The sequence below is a fragment of the Triturus cristatus genome, chromosome 9, assembly GCF_964204655.1.
Source record: "Triturus cristatus chromosome 9, aTriCri1.1, whole genome shotgun sequence".
Classification (NCBI taxonomy): Eukaryota; Metazoa; Chordata; class Amphibia; order Caudata; family Salamandridae; genus Triturus; species Triturus cristatus.
Window position 1 is genome coordinate 779,060,944 of NC_140592.1, and position 27,538 is coordinate 779,088,481.

Here is a 27,538-nt window from a genome sequence, read left to right on the forward strand (position 1 = left end):
CCCTCCTTCCGCTGAGATTGGATTTAGGACTGAGTTTTATCCAGGATGAGCTAGCTCTGAAACCTCTTAGGTTTTGGCGCAGGCTATGGATAACTCCAGAACTGTCCAATTATAGGCTTGAATTAAAGGATGTGTTGAACCATGGTAGTGCAGCGAAAATCCCCTGGCTTGCATTTGTGAAAAAGGAACTGGGGAAAATGGGACTATCGGACCTCTGGTATGAGCCAGAACAGGCATGCAGGGGGGTTTCATGAAAAACGCTTGCGAAGTCCTTTATGGACTGCAAACAAAACATATGGTTGCATGACTCCAAAGCTGGCCCTCTGACAACAATTTTTTTAACACTTAAACACTCATATGCTTTCGAGGAGTTTTTGAATTTCATTTACCCAGTTGGAGCTAGGAAGTTATAAATCCAATGGAGATTCGCAACACTACCATTAAGGGCATTCACAAGTAAGTGGTCTGCACCAACGAGCAACTCTTGCCCTGGATGTGGTGCGATTAAGGAGGATGAACTACACATGCTCTTTTTTTGCCCTGCCTACAGAAAAGCCAGAAAGTACTGGTTGGTACCCTTGTGCAGGAACATGGGCTTTGATAAATGTTTTGTTGCAATGAGAGTTCTTAAAACTGACACTTCACCGCACATAGTTTTCGCACTCTCAAAGTTCCTGCTAGCTATGTGGTCCAAGAGATGTTCTCTCATCACAGCGGCACCCAGGGGTGATTGTATATCATGATTGCATACCCTGCTTGTTAATCTGATTTTATGAAATGTTTATTTTATCTCTTGTGGTTTTACACATTTTTTAACCGTTTTTACTGTAATCTTTTATGACTGAAAAAATGTCGAAATAAAGATCAAATGATGATGATGATTAACAAATCTGAAATACAAAATTCCCTGAGCTGCCTTCCAGAAGAAAACTGAGTTCTTTCAGGAGAATCCTTTACTGTTTTTCCTGATTTGAATACAGGATTGTTTGACAGGAAAGAGATGTTGGTTGACATGCAGCGAGAACTCGTTGTGAAGGACTCAAAACACCTGCGGGTTGCAAGTGCCGCTGAGAGAGCAACATTAATTAATGCTTGTCTCTTCTCATAGGGCGATTCCACAAAATCCTTTTGTACAGTCTGAGTTTTGATCAAAGTTGAATTTTGAAAGGTTGATTAAAGTGCCTCCTTGTGCACAGTAGATGGGGCCAAAGTGATTGCTAATTCCTCTGCTGACACTGGTTCAGAAAATGCCTCTTCAAGTTGGGAGCTATACGGTGATGAGGGGACACTGTTAATCAGGGTTAATGCATGAAGAATATTGTTCTCTATCCATTGTCCTCTTCTCTCTATTTGAATCCTCTGAGCCTCTGAAGCATTTTAAGTGTCATCACATTCTGGAAAGAGCCTAGTAATTACTTAAGAATATTTTCCTTCTTTGGTTGGTTAATATTTGGCAGGGGCTTTGAGCTATTTATTTCTGGGCTGCCCGGTCACAAATCTAAAACCAGCTTGCCAGGATTGTTCTCAGTTTAAATATGTGTTTTTAACTCTGCTGGAAATTGTAAATGATTTTTTTTATATAGATCGGACTTGTTGCAGACTTGCTTACAGCAAATTAATCTAAAATCCTGTGAAAGATTTTAGCAATAGATGTACAGTCTGGAGCATGGTTTGGTGAATCATCGTGTGTGGACATTACATCACCTTCCTACCAAATGTCTTATTAAAGTGTGACTATTTCCGTTGCTTTCATGACATCTGTCTCTACTGCTGCAGGAATTTGCTTATACACTGCACAAAACCACAAGTATAAAGACATTGTGGTCCCTGAACCCTTAACAAGATGTGTCCTTGGTAATTGTTGTCATTCCACTACCTTTATTTGCCTGCATGAAGCTTATATACCAACAGCACTTCTGTGTGTAATCATACTGAACCCAGATTGAGAGAAACAGAGGATCAGCGGTTAACACTAATATTATACAAAGTAAAAGGGTGAATTTGCTCACTCTATATGTACAATTAGTCACACAGACATCAAACAGCATCCTAAAACCCAGTAAGTCAAGATTTTAAAATTTTCAAAAGTTATCTAAAAGTAGGTGTTAATCGATTGCCAGCTTGATATCCGCAAAATAAGATATCTACAACATGAAAGCTTTTACACACTCTAGTTGTTAGATGTCTTTTATTTGAGTACGCCCTTGACTGTAATAAATGCATTGTAGTACTTAATACATGTTTTCTAAGCAGCCATAGTTATGACAAAACAAATCTCTTTCTTCAAACCAATCCAAAACTAATTTGTAAAATGGTAAAGGCTTGTTCGTGTGGCATGGAAGTGAACACTAAAGAGTTGACTCAAGGAAAACAAAGGACAGACTATTTTTGTTTGGTTTGATTACTTGCTCTGTCCCATTTCTCCTTAATGTAAATTAGCAAACTCTTTTCCTGGCATCTTAATCCTCTATATGAATGGTACTAGTGGGATCTGATATTCAGATACTGCGAGGCTGACCCATGGACTGAGTTGTGAGATACAGAGGATATAGTTAAGGTTTTTTTTAAATAAAATTGAAGACACTTGGATTTAGTTCCAGGTTTCGCAGGATGCTTCTGCACAATCTGCTAATGGTGCAGAATATCTTGCTAGAAGCCTGCTTGCCCACATTACGGTATTTCTGGTTGGGCCAATGATGAACTGAAACACTATGGTCAAACAGTCTTGCGCTAGGCAAGTGGTAGCTCTTCATAATTTAAGATGGGGCGGAAAATAACTGATAACATAACTACTTCATACTTTCATTGACGTGATGGAGTGCCAAATAATGCCTAAGGAGGTCTTCATTATGTGTGGCCACTTAATTCTAATGGGATTGGTAATGACAGTTACCAGCTGCATTGGAATTATGGGATCTGTGGGAACACTGCACACCTGACTGCATTTAAAATAAAGAAGGGTGTACACTTCTGCCAAAGTAAGCAAGTCTGAAAGATGCAAAAGCTTTGACATCAAGACTAAAGGTGATCAGAAAATGAAGCAAAACCAACAGAATTACTTCATTCTGATCCGCATGAACTTTGATGCAAATGCATACTCAATGCTGGATCACCCACTTTGCAAACAGCAAACCTAACATAAGTCTTCAAGAAGGTATGATGTATATCAGTCAAGGACTATTAGGTTCCATAACTATGTTAGAAGACTACTAATTTATAGAGAGTGGAGCTACTTAAAGGGACATCAACCAAAAGCAGACATTTTTCATTAGATTGAAACCAACCACTGCATGGAAATGAGCTTCATTGCCACAACACACTGTCTCCCACTGCATCATCCTCATCCAATGGCCACACAAAGCCGTCACCCAAGGATCAGCACTTCGCTGGATGTGCTGCTTCATGACAGGGTGCACTCAATCAGTAAGCCTAATATTTGGAGTCCAGCAAGGATCATTGCTGAGTCCCACCCTGTTTAATGCATATATTACCCCTCTCACCAGAATCATCCATGCCTTTGCCATCTACATCATATCCCAAACCGACGACATACAGCTCATACTCTACTTTTCTGACAAAATGCCAAACATCCGGACCAACTGCCCCTCTTGCATGACCGAAGTTGCCAAATAGATGAGAACCACCTGCTGAAGCTCAACACCGACAAGACGAACGTTGTAATCTTTGCTAGAAACACTTCTCTGTGGGACTCCACCTGCTGGCCCACTGAATTCTTACCCACTCCCCTCCCGGCTAACCGTGCCAAGACCCTCAGAATGGTCATCGAGAGCCAACTCACTATGACCAACCAAGTGAATGTAGTCTCTACATCCTGCTTCCACACACTCAGGATGCAAAGGAAGATCTTCAGAGGGCTCCCTAGCAGCAATTGCAGAACCATATCCCAGTCCCTCATCAACAGAAAAACTGGACTGCTGCAGCGCTTCCTATGCCAGAATCAATGCTCAACTGAAACAATCACTCCAGACCATAGAGAACGCTGTGGCCCGGGTGACCATCCACCTCAAATTGACATCACCCTGTACCTCAAAAAGTTTCACTGGCTCCCCATCCACAAAAGGGCACTCTTCAAACACCTCATGCAGACATTCAAAGCCTTACACAATGTTGGCCCCCCATACCTCAACAACCACATCAACTTCAACAAACCAAACAGATACCGCCGCGCAATGGGACCTATATACGCACACATCCCCGGTATGTTTATTTGAACTTCAATTGCGGAACCAGGTTGTTACGGAACTTTAACTGACTTTGACTTGACTCACACTGGCAGTAAGAAATTTAATTTTGGCATGTGTTTTGGCTTCTAATCCACGAGGGTGCTATTTGGACTCCCTATCCCATATTGCATTGGAACTAAATATGTGCTAACCTGAGACTGATTAAGAATCATGGGGATATTTTGAGAGCTAAGTTGCATATTTCATGTGCTGCCTTCAATAAAGGAGGTCCGGTCCGAAATGCGTCAAACATGGAACTGCCTTGTGGTGTGTATTGATGGGAGCTGGTTTTGCCAATAAAGGTTTTTTCAACCTGTGTGTGTGCACTTTGCCTGGGGAACCCTTTTATGGATATATATATATATATATATATATATATATATATATATATATATATATATTCACTGAAAAAACCATCGGTTTCACACACGTTATAGTTAGGAATTAGCATTTAAAAAACCTTAGAAATTCAATGAAAAAACCAAAGGTTTCACACATGTTATAGTTAGCTGGACATTTCACTCGTAAAAAACCATTGAAATTCCCCCGTTATAGTTAGTTCAGCTAACTATAACTCGCGCGCCCGCAATGCACTACTGATGACGTCACATATTACATCACTCATGACATGGTCACTGACATCACTCATGACATCACTGATGACATCTCAAATGACATCACTGATGACATCACTGATGACATCATCCAGTGATTGTGTGTTTTTCTGAAAATTAAATATGTTTTATATTTATGTATATCTCAAGGTCAATGGAAGAATAAATGGGTATATAAGTGTCTAAATGGATGATTTTTAAAAAAAAAAAAATTTGTGTAACTGACTGATTAAGTGTATCATAGTGAATACATGGCTTACTGAGTAATCTTTAAATATGAAAATATCTGTATCAGTTTCTTACTTTGTGTATAAGTGGCTGCATGGGTTGGTGAGTAGCTACATGAGTGTCTATATAGGTTATTAGTTGGTTTTTTATCAGTATGAGTATCTGAGTTTCTGTATGGTTCGGTGGGGGGTATTACTTAGTGCATAGGTGCATGAATGAGTGACTCACTGTTTGTATGTGTTGAGTACAGCATGTGTGCAGGACTGTATGGGTGGATGAGTGTGTGCATGGGTGTGTTAGTGAGTGAATGACTGTCTCTATAGTGTCTTTATGAGTAACTACATATGTTTTAAACTAGTATATGTGACTATTGGTGTATATAAGTGAGTATATGTGAGAGTGAGAGATTGGAAGAGTTCCTGTATGAATAAGTATGTGTTTCTATAAGTTATTGTTTAAAAGAGTAAGTATATGTAAGTTTCTGTAGAAGTAAGTGTGGTGGTGTGTGTATAACTGTATATGAAAGTAAATGGATGTTTGATTCTTTATTAGCATGAGTGACTATGTGTGTGAGTAACTCTATGGATGAGTGGCGTTGTGTAACAGGATGTATAGGTGTATGAATACATATGATGAGTGAGTACATGTATGAGTGACTGTAGAGGACTGTTGGTGAATGACTGTAAGTGTATGTGGTTCTTAGAATTACTGATTAGGTTGTTGTAACTGATATTGATATGTTCATTATTTTGAACATTTTAGTTTCTATTTTTGAATGTGTGTTTCAATGGTTATATTAGGGGAAGAGGAGGTCTGCCACTCTATCACAAGGATGATGTCATCAGTGATGTCATGAGTGATGTCAGTGACCATGTCATGAGTGATGTAATATGTGACGTCATCAGTAGTGCATTGCGGGCGCGCGAGTTATAGTTAGCTGAACTAACTATAACGGGGGAATTTCAATGGTTTTTTCCGAGTGAAATGTCCAGCTAACTATAACATGTGTGAAACCTTTGGTTTTTTCATTAAATTTCTAAGGTTTTTTAAATGCTAATTCCTAACTATAACGTGTGTGAAACCCATGGTTTTTTCAGTGAATTTGCAAGGTTTTTTAAATGCTAATTTTTTTTTTGTTTTTTACATATTTTTATTTTAATTTTCTATCCTTTTTTAAAGACTATGGTTAAATTTTAAAAATTGTACAATATGTTTTTATTTTACCATTTTTTTAAAATAAACAGGTAAAATTTATTAGTATTACATATTTTTATTTTTTTTCCTTTTTTTTTTTTTTTTAACGAGCGCGTACGGTAAGCGCACGTCTTGCTTTAATTACGTTAGATTTCTACGCTGTTTGCGTTCATTTACGCAATTTGCGTAGACGCACGTCACGCGCGCACAGCGCGTAACGTGTACGCTGCACGCGCACGTTACGCGGAAGTGAAGGGGCGTGCCTGTTTTGCGCATGCGCGCGTGCGCGTGTCTTTTTTACGCGCATGCGTACTTTTGCCGTAAGCGTACCGTAAGCGCACCGTAAGCGTACGGTGGGTCATGTGATCATGAAACACAACTTTTGATTGGTTGAAACTACTTTCAGTTCTAGAACTCTCCTACACCACACCCATTCCCCTCATTTCTGCTTGTGATCCCTTAGGAAAAGGAGCTGGGTTGTCTTTGTGATACGATGGCAGAACAGCAGAGCCCTTCTGAGAGTGAGGCTAGCAGCACTACCTTGAGGCAGAGAACGAGGAAACAAAAGACCTCTTTCATATGGGAGTATTTTTCTTTTCCAGAGGGCCAGCAAAAGGTAAATGCACCCTTAGTGACTTGTAAGCTGTGTAAGCGTGTACTTTCAAGAGGGAATCCCAACAAGAAGTATTCCTTCGGGAATCACACCATGTTGAGACACCTTAAGGATGTACACAGAAGGACACATGCTCGACATACTGAAGGTAACCCTTCAGTAAGTCAACCAAGCACATCCACAGCAGCTCAGCCTGGACCATCATCTGCAGGGCTGAGTCCTTCTTCTGCAGGTCAGGTGAGCCCTTCATCTGTGGTGGGAGCATCTCCTTTTTCTTCTCCTCAGGAAATTAACCCTCGGTTTCTGAGGGTTGAAATACGGTGCGCCACTTGTCATGATCTAATTTGTTATAGGGAGACCAGTATTTCCCTAGTGAACAATAAAATAGATCAGCACATTTGTCGTACCGTCTAATATTCCCATTCTTTCTTTCCTCTGTCCCTGCATGAACACAACGGCTCTTTTAAGAGCCAACCTTACCTTTCCTCTATTTTTTATATCTGTTTTTAAAACTTTTTTTTGATTTTTTTTTTTTACCGTACGCGTACGGTACGCGTAATTATTATTATTTTTTTTAAAAAACACTAAAAATCAATTATCACATTACAAGGTCCTTGAGAGACTACAATGAAAAACTGAAAATGTGATTGTGGAGAAGTGGAAAAAAGGGACCATTATATTTTTGACTTACCATACCCACTCAAAAAAATATTTATTCATTTAAATTTTTTTTAATTGCTTGAAAAATGGTTCTAGTTTTCGAAAAATTTCTATCTCAATCTGAAAAAAAAGAAAAAGTATTAATATTTAATAAAACATTTTATATTACAGTACACATATTTACATATTTTTCAAAAAAAATTTTTGCCTTTTTTTTGCTGTTTTCAGAATATATTGCATTTCACTATAAATTGTGAAAGCAATTGCATTCATCATTTAACAGCGGGCAAAAAAAAAATTAACAATCTCAAAGATTGTTTTAAAAAAGCCCACAATCTCTTTTTGCATAAACATAACTTTATAAAAATGCATAATATTCTTAAAAAATATCATCTAATATCAATACTTATTACTTTAAAATACCGTCTGATATTTTTGTTTCAGAAGTATAATCACAAAAATATATCTCAAATAACTCCACAATACATCTGGTTCCATTTCCTTTAGGCCAAATAGTAATTTTAAAATTCTTTTTTGATTAAATTTCCAATGGTAATCCAATAAAAATCTAAAGTTTAAATTGTACAGATCTCACCGATTCTCTGTAACATTTTGGCTTCCGAAAGATTTATTAATAATTAAATAAGTCCACAATAGAATTGTTTACCTTTCCGCATGGCCAAATAGTAATTTTAAAAATCTATTTTGAATAAATTTCCAATGGCAATCAAATAACATTCCAAAATTTAAATTATGCAGATGTTACCGATTTTTTTCTAAATTTTTGGTTTTCCAAAGTTTCATTAAAAATTGAAAAAGTCCACATTACAATTGGTTACCTTACCATTAGGCCAAATGGTAATTTGTAAAATCATTTTTTTTGAAAATTCCAATGGTAATCCAATAAAATGATAAAATTGTTTTGTCCAGATGTTGCCAAATCTCTCTAAAATTTAGGTTTCAGGAAGATTAGATAGGAATTTGCTAAATCAAAAGGCAAACGTTGCTTAAAAATCAATTGGGAATCATTACACAGTGTCCAGCCTTTTTCACATTTAAGATAAACTGTGTAATGACCAGAAGTTACAGTAGGTCCATCATGGAAAATTATTGCAACTGTTACAAAAGTTTTTCCTGAAATTGATAATTGCTGTCCTGTAAACTTCTTTATTAAAGTATCTAATTTTGAACCATCAGCTTTACAGCGTTGCATCATTAAAATTACATACTGTCCGTATTCCTTTAAAATTAACGTTGAAAACATGTCAGATTGACACTCACTGCATTCCATGCTATGATTAGCATCTTTAACTAATTTAGCAAAAGTGACTGTTTTACTTTCTGGCAATGTTAAATAAATAAACCTTTCAGAATCAACATTAGAGCCACATATATTATAACAGTTTTCACAACTATGTTCCCATTTATAAGAGAGACCAAATAAATTTTCAATGGGAACCCCTTCTTCTTCCAGTACCTGAAGAAAAAACATCAAGAATTCCTGTGCGTCTTGCTGTACATTTTGAGAAAACTGTGTTCGTCCTGAACATACATCTAAAAGTTTTCTAATTTCAGTAGCACTTTCTATTTGAGTTTTATCATTACTCAGCTTTTGAAAAAGGAGACTCAACTCAGAACAGAATCTTTTCCCCTGATTTACTATTATCTGCTCTTACACACTCTCCAGACAAAATGCAACATTCAGCACTACATTAGCGTAGCAGTTGACACCAGAGCTATTTTCAAAATGACATCCTACAACCTGTTCTTCATTTTCCTTTTTCTTTTTGCTTGCAATTACATCACTCCTCTTTTTTTTCCTCCTCTCTACATCTTCATTACAGATATTCTCATTTCTCCTCTTACGAGAAACTACACGTTTCTCCAACACAGGATACTGACCTAAATGAGGAGCATAGCTTCTTCTTAATCTATTATACTCCTTTACACAATTTGCATCAGCACTAACTTTTGAGTCATCAAAGTCTATCATGAATAAACCTGATAATGTTTTCACTCGTGACAAAGCAACATATGCCATACCTTCTTTGAACACAGTTGAACCAATGTTCACAAATGCACAATCTACAGTCAATCCTTGAGACTTGTGAATAGTTACAGCATATGCTAGAGAAAACGGAAACTGCTTCCCACGTACATATAAGTCTTTCACAAGCATGAAACGAACTGAACAACGACAAATGTCTTTAACTTCTTCTATCTGATCAAATTTTATTTTTAAACATTCAATTCCATCTTTTTTCTGATAATTAATAAAACCCACAACTCTTCCCATAGCTCCATTAACTAAACCTTTTTCAACATCCAAATTTCTCCTTAAAAATACTCTACAGTTCATGCAAACATATAGATTTTTTTCGAATCCAGCTGTTTTGGAAATGTTCTTCTCTAGTGAATCCAATTTATTTTTCAGTGTGCCTGTTAATGTGACAGTAATTCTTCCATCCTCAATTTTGTCCACTGCTTCCAATTTCCTGATATCTTCCTTTTCCAATTTCAAAAGCTCCTCATTGAATATTGAGCATTCACGTAGAGTTGGCATTAAGCAGATGACACTTTTCTTTTCTGCAATGTTCTTGTATATCTTCTCTGCAACTATTTCTTCCTTTGGGAATAAATTATGTAGCAGCCGACTCTGTAATGCTTTCGTGCCAGCTTCAGTGAGTAGTCCAATTCTGATATCTTTCAGAATACTTCCATATTCTTCATCGTTTGCTTGCCTCATATTAGTAGTAAGTTCCTTGTACTCAAAGAAGGACCAAATATTTGCATTACCGATGCTTCCCAATGACTTCTTTGTGTCTTCATGTGTCACAGTATTAAACACTGGTTGTCCTTTAACTGGAGTAAGTTGCAAAAGATCCCCAAAAACTATGACGTGTTTTCCTCCAAATAACACGTCATAGTCTGTCTTCAGAATTTGCTGCATTCTTAAATGCACAAAGGCAAGCATTAAGTTTGATACCATGCTCACCTCATCAATAATGAGAACTTGCATCTTCTTCAATACTCTTGAAACTTCCAAGCATGCTTCTCCAGTTAGCTTGTTGTATTGTATTTTGTTCTCATGCTCCACTGGTAACATTAGCAAACGATGTAAAGTGATTCCTTTTATGTTATATGCTGCTAACCCAGTTGGAGCAGTAACCACACAAGACAAAGTAGAATCCGTTTTTTGCTGTAGGTAGCTTCTGATGACTTTTATAAGGAAACTTTTTCCAGTTCCAGCTTGTCCGCTTACATACATCCTGATTGGATGAAATGATGTGCATGAGCACTCTTTTTTTTCATGTAGAAATCCGTGATCAATTTTGTTTCTGATCTCTTCATAAATTTGTTGCTGCTCTTCGTTCAGTTGTCTTTCCAAATTTTGTAAGTCTATAAATTCTTCTTGAGCTTGATTCATAGCCGTTTCCACTTCATTCATGGCTATTGATGCTTCATTTTCAACGATTGGTTGTCCTAGGGGATCTTGACTGAGTGTTCCTGAACTTTGGCTGTCCTGAGAACTGTCTCTAGCTATTTCTGCTGCAATTGTAGTTTCCTGTTCAATTTCTTCATTTAACATTTGCAGATAAGTTGAGAATGTACTGCATTGTATGCTGTCTTTGCAAGCATTAAAAGAATCTTCATAGCTTTGAAATTCTCCCAGTAGTTCATCCTCTGTACGCCATGGTTTAAACAGCTGTAAAAGAGCCAAGTAGTAAAATTCCTTTTTGTCAGTAGTGTCGCAACTCAGCTTCCTGTGATTTATCAAACTTCCTTTTGTTTGCTTCACCAAACATCCTTCCTCACCAATGACTTTATATTTTCCATTGTTGATGTCTTCTGTGGCTTTCCGTGAATAAATGTAGTTCTGCAGCACTTCATAGAGACACATGTTCTCCAGATGATGACTTCTCTTGGGATAATATGTGTCCAACATGTTTGATTTCAAAATATCTGTACTTTCTGGGTCATTCTCGGCCAAATATTCAATTTCTCCAACAGATTTCAGTACCCGATTTCTCATTGCTGCAAGACCTAAACTTGCCCAAATTATTCTTCTTGATTTCGAGTAGAGACTTGCAGAAGATAACCTATCTGAACATTCGTAGGATCCAATTTCTCGATGCGATAACATCTTCAAACTGAAACTGTACAGCTTCTTACTGACAGTCTTCTCGTGAGAAATCTCTTCCCACATTTCCTTCAATTCTGTTTTTTCTGATTTCGTAATGTAAGACGTTACATATCGAGCAACAGCAATGGAATTGTCAGCTACATACTGTATATCCATGTTAGCATTCCACATGGATAAAATGACTGGGTTGTAGTCATTTATATTTTTTGATTCTTCTTTTCTTTTAAGGTTGTAGGTATTCTTAGGTGATTTTCTTGTGATAGTATGTCTCACAGATGACATAAAACTGTTTACTCTTCCATTTGAAAGAACAGGTCTAGGAAATCCAAATCGACATTTAGTGTAGTATTTATCTTTGCTCTTGTATTTCCGTCGACAGTATTTTCCACACCGATGACTTTGGAAACGTAAAACTTGCTCCTTTAACTTTTTCTCTTCTGTGTTTTTTGGTATAGCACATGTTGCATATTCTTCAATGTAAGATAACACTGCTTCATCAGCATCTGTTCCAAACTTTGGGGCATCCTTGATCCACAACAGCATATGAATATGAGGAGCACCTCTTGCCTGGTACTCTTTTCTCCAAAAGAAATCCACTACTTCTCCTAGAGGTGGATTTTTTTTATTGCAGATGAACGACATCATAGCCTCAAATCTATGATTGAAATATCTGCAAACATTAACCGGATCCAATGAGCACAGTTCTCCTGCTGTCTTGTATTCGATGTTTTTAATGTTTGAATTTGCCTCTCGTAGAAAATCCAGTAAATCATCCCAAGCGTACTCAGCACAGCTTAGGGTAACGAACCATGTTGGTGTTCCTAAATTCCGTAACATGCATTTTAATTCACCATGGCGTCTGTACCAATATTCATTTGTCCCACGCTGACAAGCCATCAGATTGATCAGTTGTGTTTCCAAATGATCATCTCGGTGCTGCACTTTCTCCATAAAATCCTTAGCAGACACATTTTGTAAATGTACTCCACTTTTTAAAATGTGATTTACTGCATAAGACAGTGCAGACAAGTCGCTTTCAAATAAAAGATGGAACAAATAAGGAATACTTTGTCGAAATCTGGGATCTTCAGCATATAGTCTTGTAGTCCGATACTCAGAAGCTGGAATCTGTTCCGGACGTTCATCGTATCGTCCTCCTTTTCCTTTAGGAAACAGCTGGGGAAAACATCGAGCTTCCAAGCTCTCCTCCCATACACTCACGGGAGTTCCTTTTGCTTTCTTCATCTGAAACAGATCAATACTGTCTCCCATAACTTCTTTTGAATGAAGAGGATGTATGCTAAAATGTTCATAAATTTCTTCTTCCTTTGACTTGTCCACTTTTTCAATTTGTCCAGTTGGTGTTTCTGTGTCTTCTTGTAAATCTTCTTTTTCTTCTTCTTCTATATAAATTGATTCATACCATTTGTTATTCCTTTTCAAATACAAATTTGCTCTTTGTACTTTCCGTACATCTACCAGCTCCTGCCAAATCTTCTTATTCTTTGTAGGTACACCATTAACCAGAATAATTAATGGTTCAGTTTCCAAAGTATCCGCATCAATAGTTTCCATATTTTTTTTCAAATCCAAGGGCAAATACACCACTCTACCTTTTAAACCTCTCAGTAAATCTGAAGGAGGTAATTTACCAGTTTTGGGCTCCATACGTACTATGGTCTGGAACGGATGAACACATTGAATGAGTATAGACTCATATGTATTTAATTCAGAAAGTTCAGCAGGAATAGCATCCAATTCTAAATTATTATGTACAGCTCTGGTCGGCATTCTATTTTCTTCTAACTTATTATAACAGTATTTACAAATACGCTGAACTTCACCCAATTCAAAACAATTTTCAAGAAATATATATGTGGCAAAATCCTTCCACTTATAATTATCTTCATTTTCACTTTTTCTATAGAGATCAACATACCTGGTTTGTTTTCTATAATGAGTTCTGCGGCAACAAATACAAGTAATATTTGGTCTTTCATTAGAGATTTTTTCAAATTTTGTTATGTGATCATTAAATGTCTTACTTACAAATGGTTGTACATTCTCTTCCACTTCTTCCTCATTTACTGTGTCCTTTTCTGCACTGTTTTGTTCAGGACCAAAGTAACAAAACTGAATTTCATCAACAACCTTCTCTACATCTGATACTGACCCACGGAACAGAGCCCTATTCAATTCATCTAACTTTATTGCTGGACTTTTAGCAAAATACAACCGTCTCACAAACTTTCTCATTTCAGTATGATGAACAGCCAGCATTCTAAAATGATGGAAAACACTAATACACACTTTTCTAGATAGACAAGCCAGAGAATGACCCTGCAAACCAGTATTCTCTCTCACTCTGCATGGATCTAGACTTTGAAGCACCTTAATCTTCTGTTTTACACTTTTTTTACTATATTCTCTTAGAAACTCACGAAATTTATCAATAGATTCCTGACGCACAGTGCAAATACTACTACAATTCCAAGTGTACACTGGGGCTTTAGGACGTCTCCCCATAGCCTCATCCGCCATCACTTGTACCTCATCTCTTGGAACCATTATCTCCTTCTCCATTATGCAACCATTTTTCACTTCGTAAGCACGACCTCTGGTGTCAACTGCATGCAGCAAACTATTACTTTGAAAATAGCTCTCTTCATTAAAAAAAGGTTCACTACTTGAACTATGCATCCATTTTCCTAAAAACACTTTACAAAAGTTTGTTCTGTTCACTACTCTTTTCCTTTTGCTTTGTGATTTCAGTACATTAACCATTTTATCTAATGTACGCATCCTATTCAAAATTAAAATGAATAGTTTCCTTTTTAATTCTAATGCCTTTGCTGCAATGGCTTCAATTTCTTTTTTTCTCTTATAAAACTTAGCCTTTTGCTTATATTTCTTCACATCCTTTATCAAATTGGACATAACTCTTCTCTGAAACATTTTTCTACGTATCTCTTTAAACGCTGTTTTTCTGTTTAAGTTAATCTTTTTAGTTGCAGAAGGTATATTTGCATTAACTAAATGCTCAATTTTTTCCTCTCCTTTGCTATTGAAAACATTCTTTCCAGTACAGACATTTTGTACATTTTTCCTTTTTTTGAATATGTTCTTTAAAAAATTTTTTGTCTGCTTACCAGAAGATTTTTTCTTTTTCCCAACATGAGCATCTCCAACTAACTTAGGTCCTCCAGTTGTCTTCAAATATAGGTTTTTTTTGTGGTCTTTCTTTATTCTGGATTTTGTAGGCACCTTAAATTTTGTTCACTGCTCTTCAGCAATACCTGAAAAAAACTAAAAAAAAATTCCTTTATTTTATTTAAATATATTACTACATTTTTTATGTTCTTTAGAAATCTTAAAATACTATAAACCCCTTTCCTATAAATGAAAATCACAATAACACATTAGTCACAAAACGAAATTTCTTTTTTTTGGCAAGTGATAAGTACTTTTACAGTCTGACACATTATGAATCCACTTTTCAGATTATTAAAAAAGCACATGTCCAAACAACATTTTCAGACCAGCAAAATGTGTAACCTGGGTGACTGACTACACTCCAGCAAGGGCAACCAGCCTTAGTGAAGCTGAATGTATTTGCATTACTGACTGCAACCTCAAACCCCACTCGGTTGTGAATACTGTGCATGATTCCACAGGGTAAGCAGCTGAGTGTGTGCTAAGAGTCTGCTTCTGCACCAAAAAATGGCTCCCCCTTTCCATCTAATGCAACTGTGAAATCACCAGAGCAATACGCAATAAATCTCTGCCTGTAATTCCTATATGCACACAGAGTCATGTTTTCACATTAGTCACAAAACGAAATTTCTTTGCCATTTTGAAAGCACACTTACTACTCTTTTTTTTTTGCAAGTGATAAACACTTTTACAGTCTGTCACATTTTGAATCCACTTTTCAGATTCTTAAAAAAGCACATGTCCAAACTGCTTTTTCAGACCAGCACCATGTGTAACCTGGGTGAGTGCCTACACTCCAGCAAGGGCAACCAGCCTTAGTGATGCTGTATGTATTTGCATTACTGACTGAAACCTCAAACCCCACTCGCTTGTGAATACTGTGCATGATTCCACAGGGTAAGCAGCTGGGTGTGTGCTAAGAGTCTGCTTCTGCACCAAAAAATGGCTCCCCCTTTCCATCTAATGCAACTGTGAAATCACCAGAGCAATACGCAATAAATCTCTGCCTGTAATTCCTATATGCACACAGAGTCTTGTTTTCACATTAGTCACAAAACGAAATTTCTTTGCCATTTTGAAAGCACACTTACTACTCTTTTTTTTGGCAAGTGATAAACACTTTTACAGTCTGTCACATTTTGAATCCACTTTTCAGATTCTTAAAAAAGCACATGTCCAAACTGCTTTTTCAGACCAGCACCATGTGTAACCTGGGTGAGTGCCTACACTCCAGCAAAGGCAACCAGCCTTAGTGATGCTGAATGTATTTGCATTACTAACTGAAACCTCAAACCCCACTCGCTTGTGAATACTGTGCATGATTCCACAGGGTAAGCAGCTGGGTGTGTGCTAAGAGTCTGCTTCTGCACCAAAAAATGGCTCCCCCTTTCCATCTAATGCAACTGTGAAATCACCAGAGCAATACGCAATAAATCTCTGCCTGTAATTCCTATATGCACACAGAGTCATGTTTTCACATTAGTCACAAAACGAAATTTCTTTGCCATTTTGAAAGCACACTTACTACTCTTTTTTTTGGCAAGTGATAAACACTTTTACAGTCTGTCACATTTTGAATCCACTTTTCAGATTCTTAAAAAAGCACATGCCCAAACTGCTTTTTCAGACCAGCACCATGTGTAACCTGGGTGACTGCCTACACTCCAGCAAGGGCAACCAGCCTTACTGATGCTGTATGTATTTGCATTACTGAGTCCAACCTCAAACCCTTAAAGTATTCTTTATTTTTACCAGTACACCTTAATTTATCGTGAAAACATAGTCCATATTATTTTACATGTTCCTCACATTTAAATTTCTCCCAAAACAGAAAATAATAAACACAACTTCAACAAAAGGAATTCCATTTCTATTATTCATTTCTTAATTTACCATATACATCCCCTCTCAAACTCTAAACTCACCTTTAAAATTAGTTAGCTGTGAAAGAAATGTGGCACTCAAACAGCAGATTATCAGAGCCAGGATCTCTGTTCTTTACACCTCTCTCCTCTCAGCAGAACCAGATAATGGCAAACTTTCCCTCTCTTTTTCCACACATATACATGTTAATTTCAAATCTCAGTGCTTCCCCCTTTTTTTCAAATGTAATCACACATTTCTATTGGTTGAAAACCAACCCTTTTCCAAAAGTACCCTTCCCCCAACTTGACTTCTGCCTAGTACCCTTCCCCCAACTTGACTTCTGCCTGCTACCATAGCAACAGCTCATGGAACACTGCTGTGTGGAGTTAGGTCAGAAGTTCACCAAACAATGTTTCAATTCCACAGAGCAAGAGTGCTTGACTTTTCAAACCTAACAGCAAATCCATAGTACTGTTCTTTGGTAACACATTTTTCTGTACCAATACAAAACATGCTTCTATTAATTTACACATACAGCCTAGTTTTTATTCTAGAATGGTATGAAACAGCCAATCAGTTCTTTTTTTTATGAAAAAAATATGTATGCCTCCATTTCCAAACTGTCTTTCATTTCTTTTTACCATTCTACTGAATTACACCTCCTGAGTGCATCCAGTTCTCCTTTGAAGATGTTCACAGTGTGGATTGTAGGGCACAGCTATGTCTTCTGGAGTGAAAAGTATGCAGAGAAAACAGATATGGTGAGAGACCTTGCTTTGCCAAATGTAGACATTAAATGGATTGGTCAGAGAGGGTTAAAGTGGCACCAATTGATGCCATTGGTGAAATCCTTCATGCAAATCCAACACCCTGACCTCATAATAGTGCACTGTGGTGGCAATGACCTAGGCACTTTGACTGGGGTAGGTCTGGAAATGCTTATGAAGAACACCTTTGCACAACTGTTTTCACTTTTCCCTAAAACTGCCTTTGTGTTTTCTAACATATGCCAAAGGCAAAAATGGAACTGGTCCAATCATTTCTGTCCGCAGATTGACAAAGCAAGAAAGCACGTCAACAAATCTGTTTCTGCTTTCCTCCGTGACTATGGTATGGGTTCCATTTACCACAACAACTTGCGTTACGACATGCAAGACATTTATAGAGGAGATGGTGTGCACTTCAATGATGAAGGGAACAGAGTCTTCCTCTTGAACCTTAGACTCTGCATCGGTACTTACTTGTAGGTACCACTAAAAAATCACTTCATAAACACAACGGCTCTTTTTAGAGCCCCCTAATATCTAAACTTTTAAATCTGCATTTCATTTCTTTTATTTTATTTTTTTTCTACCGTACGCGTACGTTGAGCTTACCGTACGCGTACCCCGCGATTTTTTTTAAAATCAATAAATGTTTTCTTTGTACTTTTCTGTCCTTCTTTGACCCCCTTACAAATGTTAGGGGGTCTGTAACTCCTCCTTGCCCCCTTTTCAAGATATCACTCTTTTTTTTCTGAGTGAAACACACGAAATGGCGGCCGCCGCTTCCTGGTTTCGACCGATTCGAATGTTTACTAAGATCTAAGAACCAATCAGAATCGCGCTCGCGCACGCCACCGTACGCGTACGGTAAGCGCACCGTAAGCGCACCGTAAGCGCACCGTAAGCTGGCTCAGATATATATATTGATTTAAAGGCTATTTTCTCAGAATCTACTGAACAGATTTACACCAAACCTACAAAAGGCACTTCCTTGACCTGAGGACTACCTCTCTGCCGAATTTCAAGTAACTCTGTTCAGCCGTTCGGGCTGTAGCTGTGTCTAAAGGTCCTATGGAAAAATGCATGGGAAAAACGCGTTTTGGGACCCCCCTTTTATCTCAGCCCCCGCTTGACGAATCCCCCCGAGACTTTCAGGGTAGGAGCGGAGCGTAGCGCCCCACCTATTTTGAAATCTTCGCGAGGATTCGTCGACCGGCGCCAAAGTTATTCAAAATAGAATGTTGCGGATTTCCTATGGAAACAGGGTCCTAACTATAACTACCTACTGGCGACCGCCAGTAGGTAATATATATATATATATATATATATATATATATATATATATATATATATATATATATATATATATATATAGTGCCCATCTTCAAATAATTATTTTTTTGCTCAAAGAAAAAAACATTCAAAGCTGGCAGCCATGCATATGAGCGTATGCACAGCAAACTTCTTGATGTATTTTTTCCTGCTAGATAAGAAAAAACATTCTAAGAAGGCCTTTGCGCGTGCATTGTATGGCGGCTATTTTCTAAAGATTTTTCTTTTGCTTTAAGAAAAATCAGTCTTTGATGGCTGATGTGTCTGCATTCACCTGTACAGCGGCCATATGGTAGGACAAGCATTGGCATAGCCAATAGGTCTCGCCTTTGTGACCTTATAAGTGTTTAGCGATGCAGTATATTTTCTTGCCATCTTTCCCCATGCTGGCTGTCAAATCCAACGCTGACCTGATAAAAAGGCAATTTACGGAACCTCTGTACAAGAGCGGGCGGCGAATGATTGGAATAGTTAATGAATAAACCTGTATTACTTAACTTTTGCAAACTGCATCACCCTGAATTAATTATTTATTGTGTAACTCTGCAAACCGACTCGCCTACAGGCATTCGCTCTATGGAAGAGTGAAATGATGAATGAATAAACTTGTATTGTGTAACGACAAACCGAAGCGCGTTGAGGTGTACATTCTTTGAAAGAGTAATATGAATGAATAAACCTGTATCCTGTGACTTTGCCCACTGAATTAATCATGTAGAGGCATGAGTTTTTCTTAAAGAATGGGTGCACAGATTGCTCTAAAAATATAGGTACTGAGAGTTTTCTCCTGAGAAGAATCTTTGGTAGACTGCATGCAATGAGCACAGCGGGATGTCATGCATTCTTTGACGTGCAGGGAGAGCACATTTTGAACCGTCTGCACTTTAGAAATAAGACCGCCTTGCACACAAAGGTGTATTAGCATAACACATTACCTAAATAGGCTTGTTTGCAAAAAGCAAGACTGCAGGGTAACATTTTTGATTCTTGTTTAACGTCTGTCTACAGAAAACATTAGTTTTCTATTTCCGAGCACTAATGCCATCCATTATCCATAGAGGACCTGGCATATCTTGGATGTTTACATGGTTACACTCTGTTCCATTAGCTTTACGTTATGGCTTTCACATGATATCAATTATTTTATATAATGTTGTATGCATGGAATAATAGCGCCACTGTGGGCCGTACTGTGTGTTTTACAGGCATTCACTCAGACTGCAAGCCGTGCATGTTGGCATTTGCAAATGGTTGTTTGTTGTTGACATTGAATGTAGCAATGTTAGTGGATGATTTTTTTTTATTGATTCTTATTGTATGTATGTGGCATGTTTTGTTCCACTAAATGTACTTTTGACACCATGATCAATATTTATAGGTACTATTATTGTTTTTAATTAGGAAAGAAACTACAGTTTAGCTCATTTCTATGATCCCACACTATTTAGCCTGCCTGCCTCAGCCCGCTCCACGTCCTGCCCCTCGCCTCCAGCCCTTAGCCGTCACCTGTTCTCCCGCATTCATTTATTTATTTCAACCAGGTTTTTCTCCCGCTTTATTATTCTTTTTAACCTCATTTTCCTTTTGCTTTGTTCCCACCCTCCCCACCCCCCGGACAGCCCCTGCTCCCAGCCTCTCATCCCTCCCCCATTTAATGTTGGCTGCTGTGCGGTGGTGCCACTGGCGCGCCAAAGGTAAGCCCGTCTGTGACCCGACCGCGACCAGCGCCAGGGACCCTGGATCTCCCACCATACACCGCTACGACCCAGCCACCCTCCTCGCACTCAACCCAGGAAGAAACAACAACTGCCAGCAGGCCACGCCTAACACAAACCACGGCCAGTTCTCCTGCCTCCACTGCTGCCAGACCTTCACCACCGTCCCGGCCGCCGACACCCCAAGATGCATCCTCCTCAACGTGTGCTCCATGCACCGATATGCCGTGGAAATCTGGAACCTCCTGGACTCGCTCTCATCCGACGTCGCCTTCTTCACTGAAACCTGGACTAACGACTCAACTGCCCCTGACATCGCCATCGCCATCCCGGTTGGGTACAAGAATCAGAGGAAGGACCGCCCCAACCACCCAGGAGGAGGCATCGCCATTGCACACAAAAGCTCCCAACCACCCAGGAGGAGGCATCGTCATTGCACACAAAAGCTCCCTCTACCTCACCACCTCCAGCGAAAACCTCCCAGCCGCCAAACACCTGCACTTCCATATCCAGACCAGCCCTAATTCCACAGTCCGCGGCACCCTCGCCTACAGACCCCGGCCCCAGAGTATCATTCGCCGGCACCATCACCGACCTCATCGCAACCCACGGCATCGCCGCCACAGACTACATACTCATCGGAGACCTGAACTTCCACCTGAACAACCTCAGTGACCCCAACTCCACTGCCCTCCGGGACAACCTTGCCAGCATCAGACTGAAACAACTCGTCACCACACCGACCCACAAGCCAGGACACACTCTCGACCCCATCTTGGCTGGAGATAGCAGCTTCCACTTCAGCCACACCACGCAGCCCCCATGGACCTACCACCATTGCGTACACTTCGTAGTCAACAAACCCAAGCCACCGAAACTGGCTCTGCGCCACCCGCGTGGCAACTGGAGCAGAGTCACATAAGAACAACTCCACTCCAACCTCAATGGCAACACCCCCTCTGCTGCAACCGACGCTAACCTCGCAGCCATGGAATTCCACACTTGTATTGCCAACTAGGCAGACAAGCTCACCCCGCTGCGCAACCGCGACAAGCAACGCCCCAGAAAAGCCGCCTGGTTCACCACCGATCTCCAAGAAGCCAGACGCACCTGCAGATGCCTGGAGAAGAACTGGAGAAACAGCAAGACACCCGACAACCGCACCACTTACTAGGACGCTATGACAGAATACCATCAACGCATCAGAACCACCAAAAGGACCTTCATCCACAACAGAATCCTCACCAACTCTGGCACCTCCAAGGAACTTTCCGGCGTCATCCAGCAATTCACCAAGCCCTGCTGCGAAGCCACTAACATCACCCCCTCCCAGGATCTTTGTGTCAAACTCGGATCCTACTTCCACCTGAAGATAAAGAACCTCTACGACAACTTCGACGACCAGCCCGCCTAGGGACAACGCCAGCCAGACCACCATCTTCACCTGGACACCGATCACGACCAAGGACACCGCTGCGACCATAAAAGGCTTCCACTCCGGGGCCCCCACAGACCCCTGCCCACCTCACATATACCACAGAGCCACCACCACCATCGCACCCATATTACAACGTGCCATCAATACCATTTTCAAGACTGACTCCTTCCCCGACTACTGGAAACGTGCAGGAGTCAGGCCCCTACTCAAGAAGCCCTCAGCAGACCTGACGGACCTCAAGAACTATCAGCCAATCTCGCTCTTCCCTTTTGCAGCTAAAGACACTGAGAAGACCGTCAACGCAGCACTATCAAGGTTCATCGAAGACAACGCCATCCTCGACCCCTCCCAACCTGGATTCCGAAGCAACCACAGCACAAAGACCGCCCTACTCGCCGCTGCTGACAACATCCATGCACTCCTCGACCAAGACCACATCTCGGCCCTCATACTGTGCGACATGTCAGCAGCCTTCGACACAGTCTCCCACCGCACACTCACAGAGAGACTACACGACGCCGGCATACAATTCACCGCCCTCAACTGGATCAGATTGTTCCTTACCGGCAGAAGCCAAAGGATCAGACTGTCACCCTTCCTCTCCCAACCCACTGAAATCAACTGCGGAGTCCTACAGGGATCATCACCCTCTTCAACGTCAACATGGCCCCCCTCGCCACCATCGTCCGACGGCACGGCCTCAGCATAGTCTCCTATGCCGACGACACCTAGCTCATTCTCTCCCTCAGCATGGACCCCACCACCACCATACTCAACTCCCAGGAAGGAACTCGACTCAGAGAAGACAGAAGTCCTCGTCCTCGGAATCACCCCTTCGGCATGGAACAACACCTGGTGGCCCAACCTCTGCAGCCCCCTGACCCCCACAGACCACGCCAGGAACCTCGGCATAGTACTCGACTCCTCACTCTCCATGAATAGACAGGTCAACACCGTGACCTCCAGCTGCTTTAACACCCTCCTCATCCTCCGTAAGAACTTCAAATGGATCCCCCCAGAGGCAAAGAAGACAGTCACCCACGCACTCATCACCAGCATGCTCGTCTACGGAAACGCCCTCTACGCCGGCATTAACAAGTCCCTACTCCGCAAGCTCCAGACAATAAAGAACACTGCTGCCAGACTCGTTCTCGGAGTCCCTCGATACGAACACATCAGCCAACACCTACGCAAGCTCCCCTGGCTCCAGTCGAGAAAAGAGTCAACTTCAAGATACTCACTAACGCCTACAAATGCCTACATAACACCGGACCCCAATACCTCAATGACAGAATCTCCCTGCACGTGCGCAAATGCAACCTCCGCTCCACCAACCTCCTCCTCGCCGAAACCCCGCTCATCCGCAGAGCCAGAGCAGGGGAAAGATCCTTCTCCTACAACGCGGCCAAGACCTGGAACGAGCTCCCCATCGATATCAGACGTGCCCCCTCCCCAAACACCTTCGGGAATGCGCTGAAGATCTGGCTCTTCGACTGATACGGAACTGCTAAACCCTGCCCTCCCCCTCCCCCCTGCCAGCGCCTTCAGACCCTCACGGGTGAGCAGTGCACTTATCATTCCCCTGATCGATTGATTGATTGACTCAGTATGTTTACTTCCGTGCTCTTTTTGCTCATTACACAAAAGCTATATAATATTTAAAAGCTTATTTTTTACTTTTTCAACAGGTCCTGCAATTGCTGCTTCAGTCTTTTCTTTGAGAGCCAAAGACAAGAAATGTCTATACTCTGTGGATGATCATGATTCTGAAAGAAGAGACGATGATCACCATTCCCCAAGTGAGTGGAAATTGCATTTGTGTTTTATTAATGAATATAACAATTACTTCAAAACTCATTTAGAGCCCTGGCTGCCACCCACTCCCAGTAGGGCACTTCTTCAAAATCCAGATAGGTAAATCATATTGTAATATATTGGCATTTATTGCGGACAGGTAGCACGCTACTACATGGGATACTTACAACATGAGAGACAGTTGTGATTTATATTGAGTTACAGTTTGTCATTCTATATATTACACAATTTGTAGGTAGCTTGCCATGCAATTTTTCATGACACATGTTCTTTGGAAGTTATGCAATCTGTCATGTAGTTGTTCATTCATGTTGATTGGGCATGTGGACGAGCAGTGATCAGGCGAGTAGACATGAGTGAAGTTATGTAAGTATACATCTACCATCTGGCAATAGTGGTACCAGTGAAACACTTCGTGGAGTCGTCCCAGAAGCCACAGAATCTGAATCCTATTTATTACTTAGGATGTTTATGCATCAGGAGTGATTATGTTGTGGTGACAAAATTGTCAGTACCATCACATCGCAGGTTATTATATCGGGAGTGCTTTACTTCGTGGATAAGGTTGTTAGGTTTACGTTTACCTTTAATATAAATGTATGTGTGTGTGTATGTGCACATGTACACACTTGAGATGCATATAGATACACCTATTTACATTTTCCTACATTTATTAATAGTTTAAACTACCCATCCCTAAACCATAAGAAAAACTCCTTGCTACCTATTCATCCCTGCTCCCTAAAATGTTCTTACTACTTTTATACACTAAACAGCCCTAAAATCCCAACACTTCATGCTATCCCTATACACTAACGGTCTCAGAACCATAAAAACTCTATACAACCCCTGTACAGTACCCATCCCTGAACACTGCCTAAACCTATGTAAACTTATACATTTAAACTTTAAATCCATATACTAAATTATATATATATATATTTAAATTAATTATATATAATTTTAAATTTGAATTCTTAAAATTACATGATTTTTAAAGTAATAATTATTTAATTTTAATTTAAGTTGAATTCCAATTACCAATGCAATTTGAAGTGATTTCATCTTAACAAGATATATGTATATTACTGAATACAACTTTACACAAACTACAGAGCCCAACTCGATTGGATCAATTTAAGATCTCTCTCGTCGATCTAAGGAGAAAAGAATCCTTTTGCTTTAAAGAACTCTCACCCACCGGGGGTACCCCTTGGTGGCATGCTTTTCTAAGTGAAACAGCAGAAACATGCATATTTAATCAGTGAAAAGGGGGAGGGTGAGCAGGGAGATCCCAGCAGAGGATTGAAAGCATAGAACAGATGAGGTGGATATCACTTATTTTTCCATTTAACAAGAAGCTTTGGGAAAGACGCAGAATCTTTGGAAGGTCTTAACAATGGCATCATGATGTGGATAGAAGGTAACTGGCTGGCCTTAAACAGTGACCAAATGGAACTTAGGAATTCCGGCTCAAAAATGTTTTGGCACTTTCTAGCCAAAGAATACATTCTTTCATTATTGGGTGCTGCATTCCAAAAATTCAAATGTTATAAACCATGAGACTAATCTTTGAACAGATTTAATTGATGTAAACACAGGTGAATGCTTAATCAAAAAATAGCTTTTATTAATTGTGGCTGCAACCTTTTTTGGAACAGCCTGTCAGAGTAACATTGACAGTAGCATGATAGCATTTTAACCCACCATGGCTACTGAAGATTCTGAAAAGAAGTCACATTTTGCAAATGTTAAGAATGGACTGGCTGCCAGCAATGCAGCAAGATATGTTTGAAGCAGCCAAACTAGTACATAAGTGTGCCTGTTCTTCTGCCCCTTTTGCACCATAATAGCCTATTTAATTGATTCATCCCTGGAGAACATATATTTGCTATAAAGAAAATAAGTTATTTTTTCCCAAATGGGAAAGGTTTTAATGGTAGATATATCCCTAGCTTCACCTGACGATAAATAATAGATTAACCTTCCATTGGCTCTTTACCTGTACCAAAATATTTTTAACATTTGGAATTAAATGGAAACATTTGTTTACCGAGCAGTCCCATAGTTCTCTTGTGTTCTCTGTTAGTCATTGCAGTCCTTGGATACATACATCCAGTGTGACAAGGGTCATCATCAAACATGCACAAACTTTTTCCTTTGTCACTCAGATAATGTCTGCCTACTTGTAAGGCTGAAGTAATGCTGAATTCGGCTCCAATGGTGGTGCCAGAGATGGTGTCACAGGTGGTGCCAGGGGCACAAGGTTCAGCATCTTATCCATGAGCTTCCTCGGAAGATGCACCAAGGCTGGAAGCCCGTGGAGGCACTAAGCCAGGTACATTGTGGTTAGAGCTGCTGGAATCAGCAAGCTTGCATGGATTTGACCCATCTTTGGAGAGTAGACTAGAGGGTGGCGGGCTTGTCCTGATAATGCACAACATGGCCAAACAAAAGGCTTCAACTTCAGTAGAGTTAGCAGAGCTTGAAACTCTGTTTTATCGTCTTCTGAATATGCTCAAACAACGAGGAAAAGACCAGCTTTGGAAAATGGCACCTCTGGGGCTCCAAACGGTCCTAGGAATGGTACAATTTCTTCCAGGATGAAAAGAACCTCTCCTTAGTGTGATGTTTTTTATTTTATTTTTTTGCAGGAGAATCTCATTTACACAACGACAAAACGGCATATAGGCAATGAATGCAAAAGAAGGTATCCAAGATGTAGAAAATAAATCTTATAGTGGTAATTTAAAGTTCAGTTTACAGGTTCTTTGCAAAAAACATTTAAATGAGTTACAGTTTACTGAGCTAACTGTAACTTTCACCTCTGCCATGGTCTCCTTATGTCCTCATATATCACATTTATTTTTTGTAATTTTTTTTTATCCTTGTATAGCGCACTACTCACCCGCAAGGGTCTCAAGGCGCTTGTACGAATACCGCTGTGGAACCCATCCTGGCTATCCCTGTGAGGCGTCCACTCCTGGGCACCCCCAAGGTGGAGGCCAGGCATCCTTATCGTTGTGGGGGCCGTTGTGGAGATTAAGCAAGCTATTGCCCAGAGTTGCAGAGTGGGACTCCATGATTGGAATAGGCCCCGAGGCAAGAATTATCAGGTCCGTGGAATTTTTGAGCCCATGACCCGCCGAGGCGGGGAATTGAACCCTGGTCCCGGGCTAGACCTCTGCATCAGGGTCTGCCGCTCTAATCATTGAGCCACACTTCTCCACATATCACATCACTCATGATGTGTACAATGACGTCATTCTTGACATCACTCATGACATGCAACTTGCATCTCTTTGTAGAATCCTACTAAAAATGAACACAAACTCTGTCAGCACTTATGATGAAAGAGAACATTTATTATAATACGTGCAGCATGCGGACAGGCAGATTGGCAGCCGAATGTCCGAAAATAAGAAGTCTCACATAATCTTTTAGTGTCTGAAACCACAAAAAGGCATTGCAGTACATGTTCAATAAAATCACAAGACTAAGGGGCTGATTACGATGTAGGGCGGATCGCCACCGCCCGCATGGTGGTGGCGATCCGCCCTACATCTCCCTCTGCCCGCCACCCATTTCCCCCCCACCATATTAGTATGACTGGGGGGACCCCGGCGGATGGAAAGACCATCTGCCGGTTTACTGCCAGTCGACCTGTCGACTGGGCGGAAATGGGGCTAGATATGGTG

At 40.2% G+C, this 27,538-nt stretch overlaps 1 protein-coding gene across 2 annotated transcripts in view; it reads left to right on the forward strand.

The window, feature by feature from the left end:
- Positions 1-27,538, forward strand: part of LOC146798836 (uncharacterized) — a 304,215-nt gene that overhangs the window by 31,348 nt on the left and 245,329 nt on the right. For both annotated transcript variants that reach the window (XM_085626154.1, XM_085626155.1), the window contains exon 3: positions 23,714-23,824. In XM_085626154.1, coding sequence (XP_085482280.1) covers positions 23,714-23,824 — 111 coding nt within the window. The remainder of the gene's footprint in view (positions 1-23,713; positions 23,825-27,538) is intronic.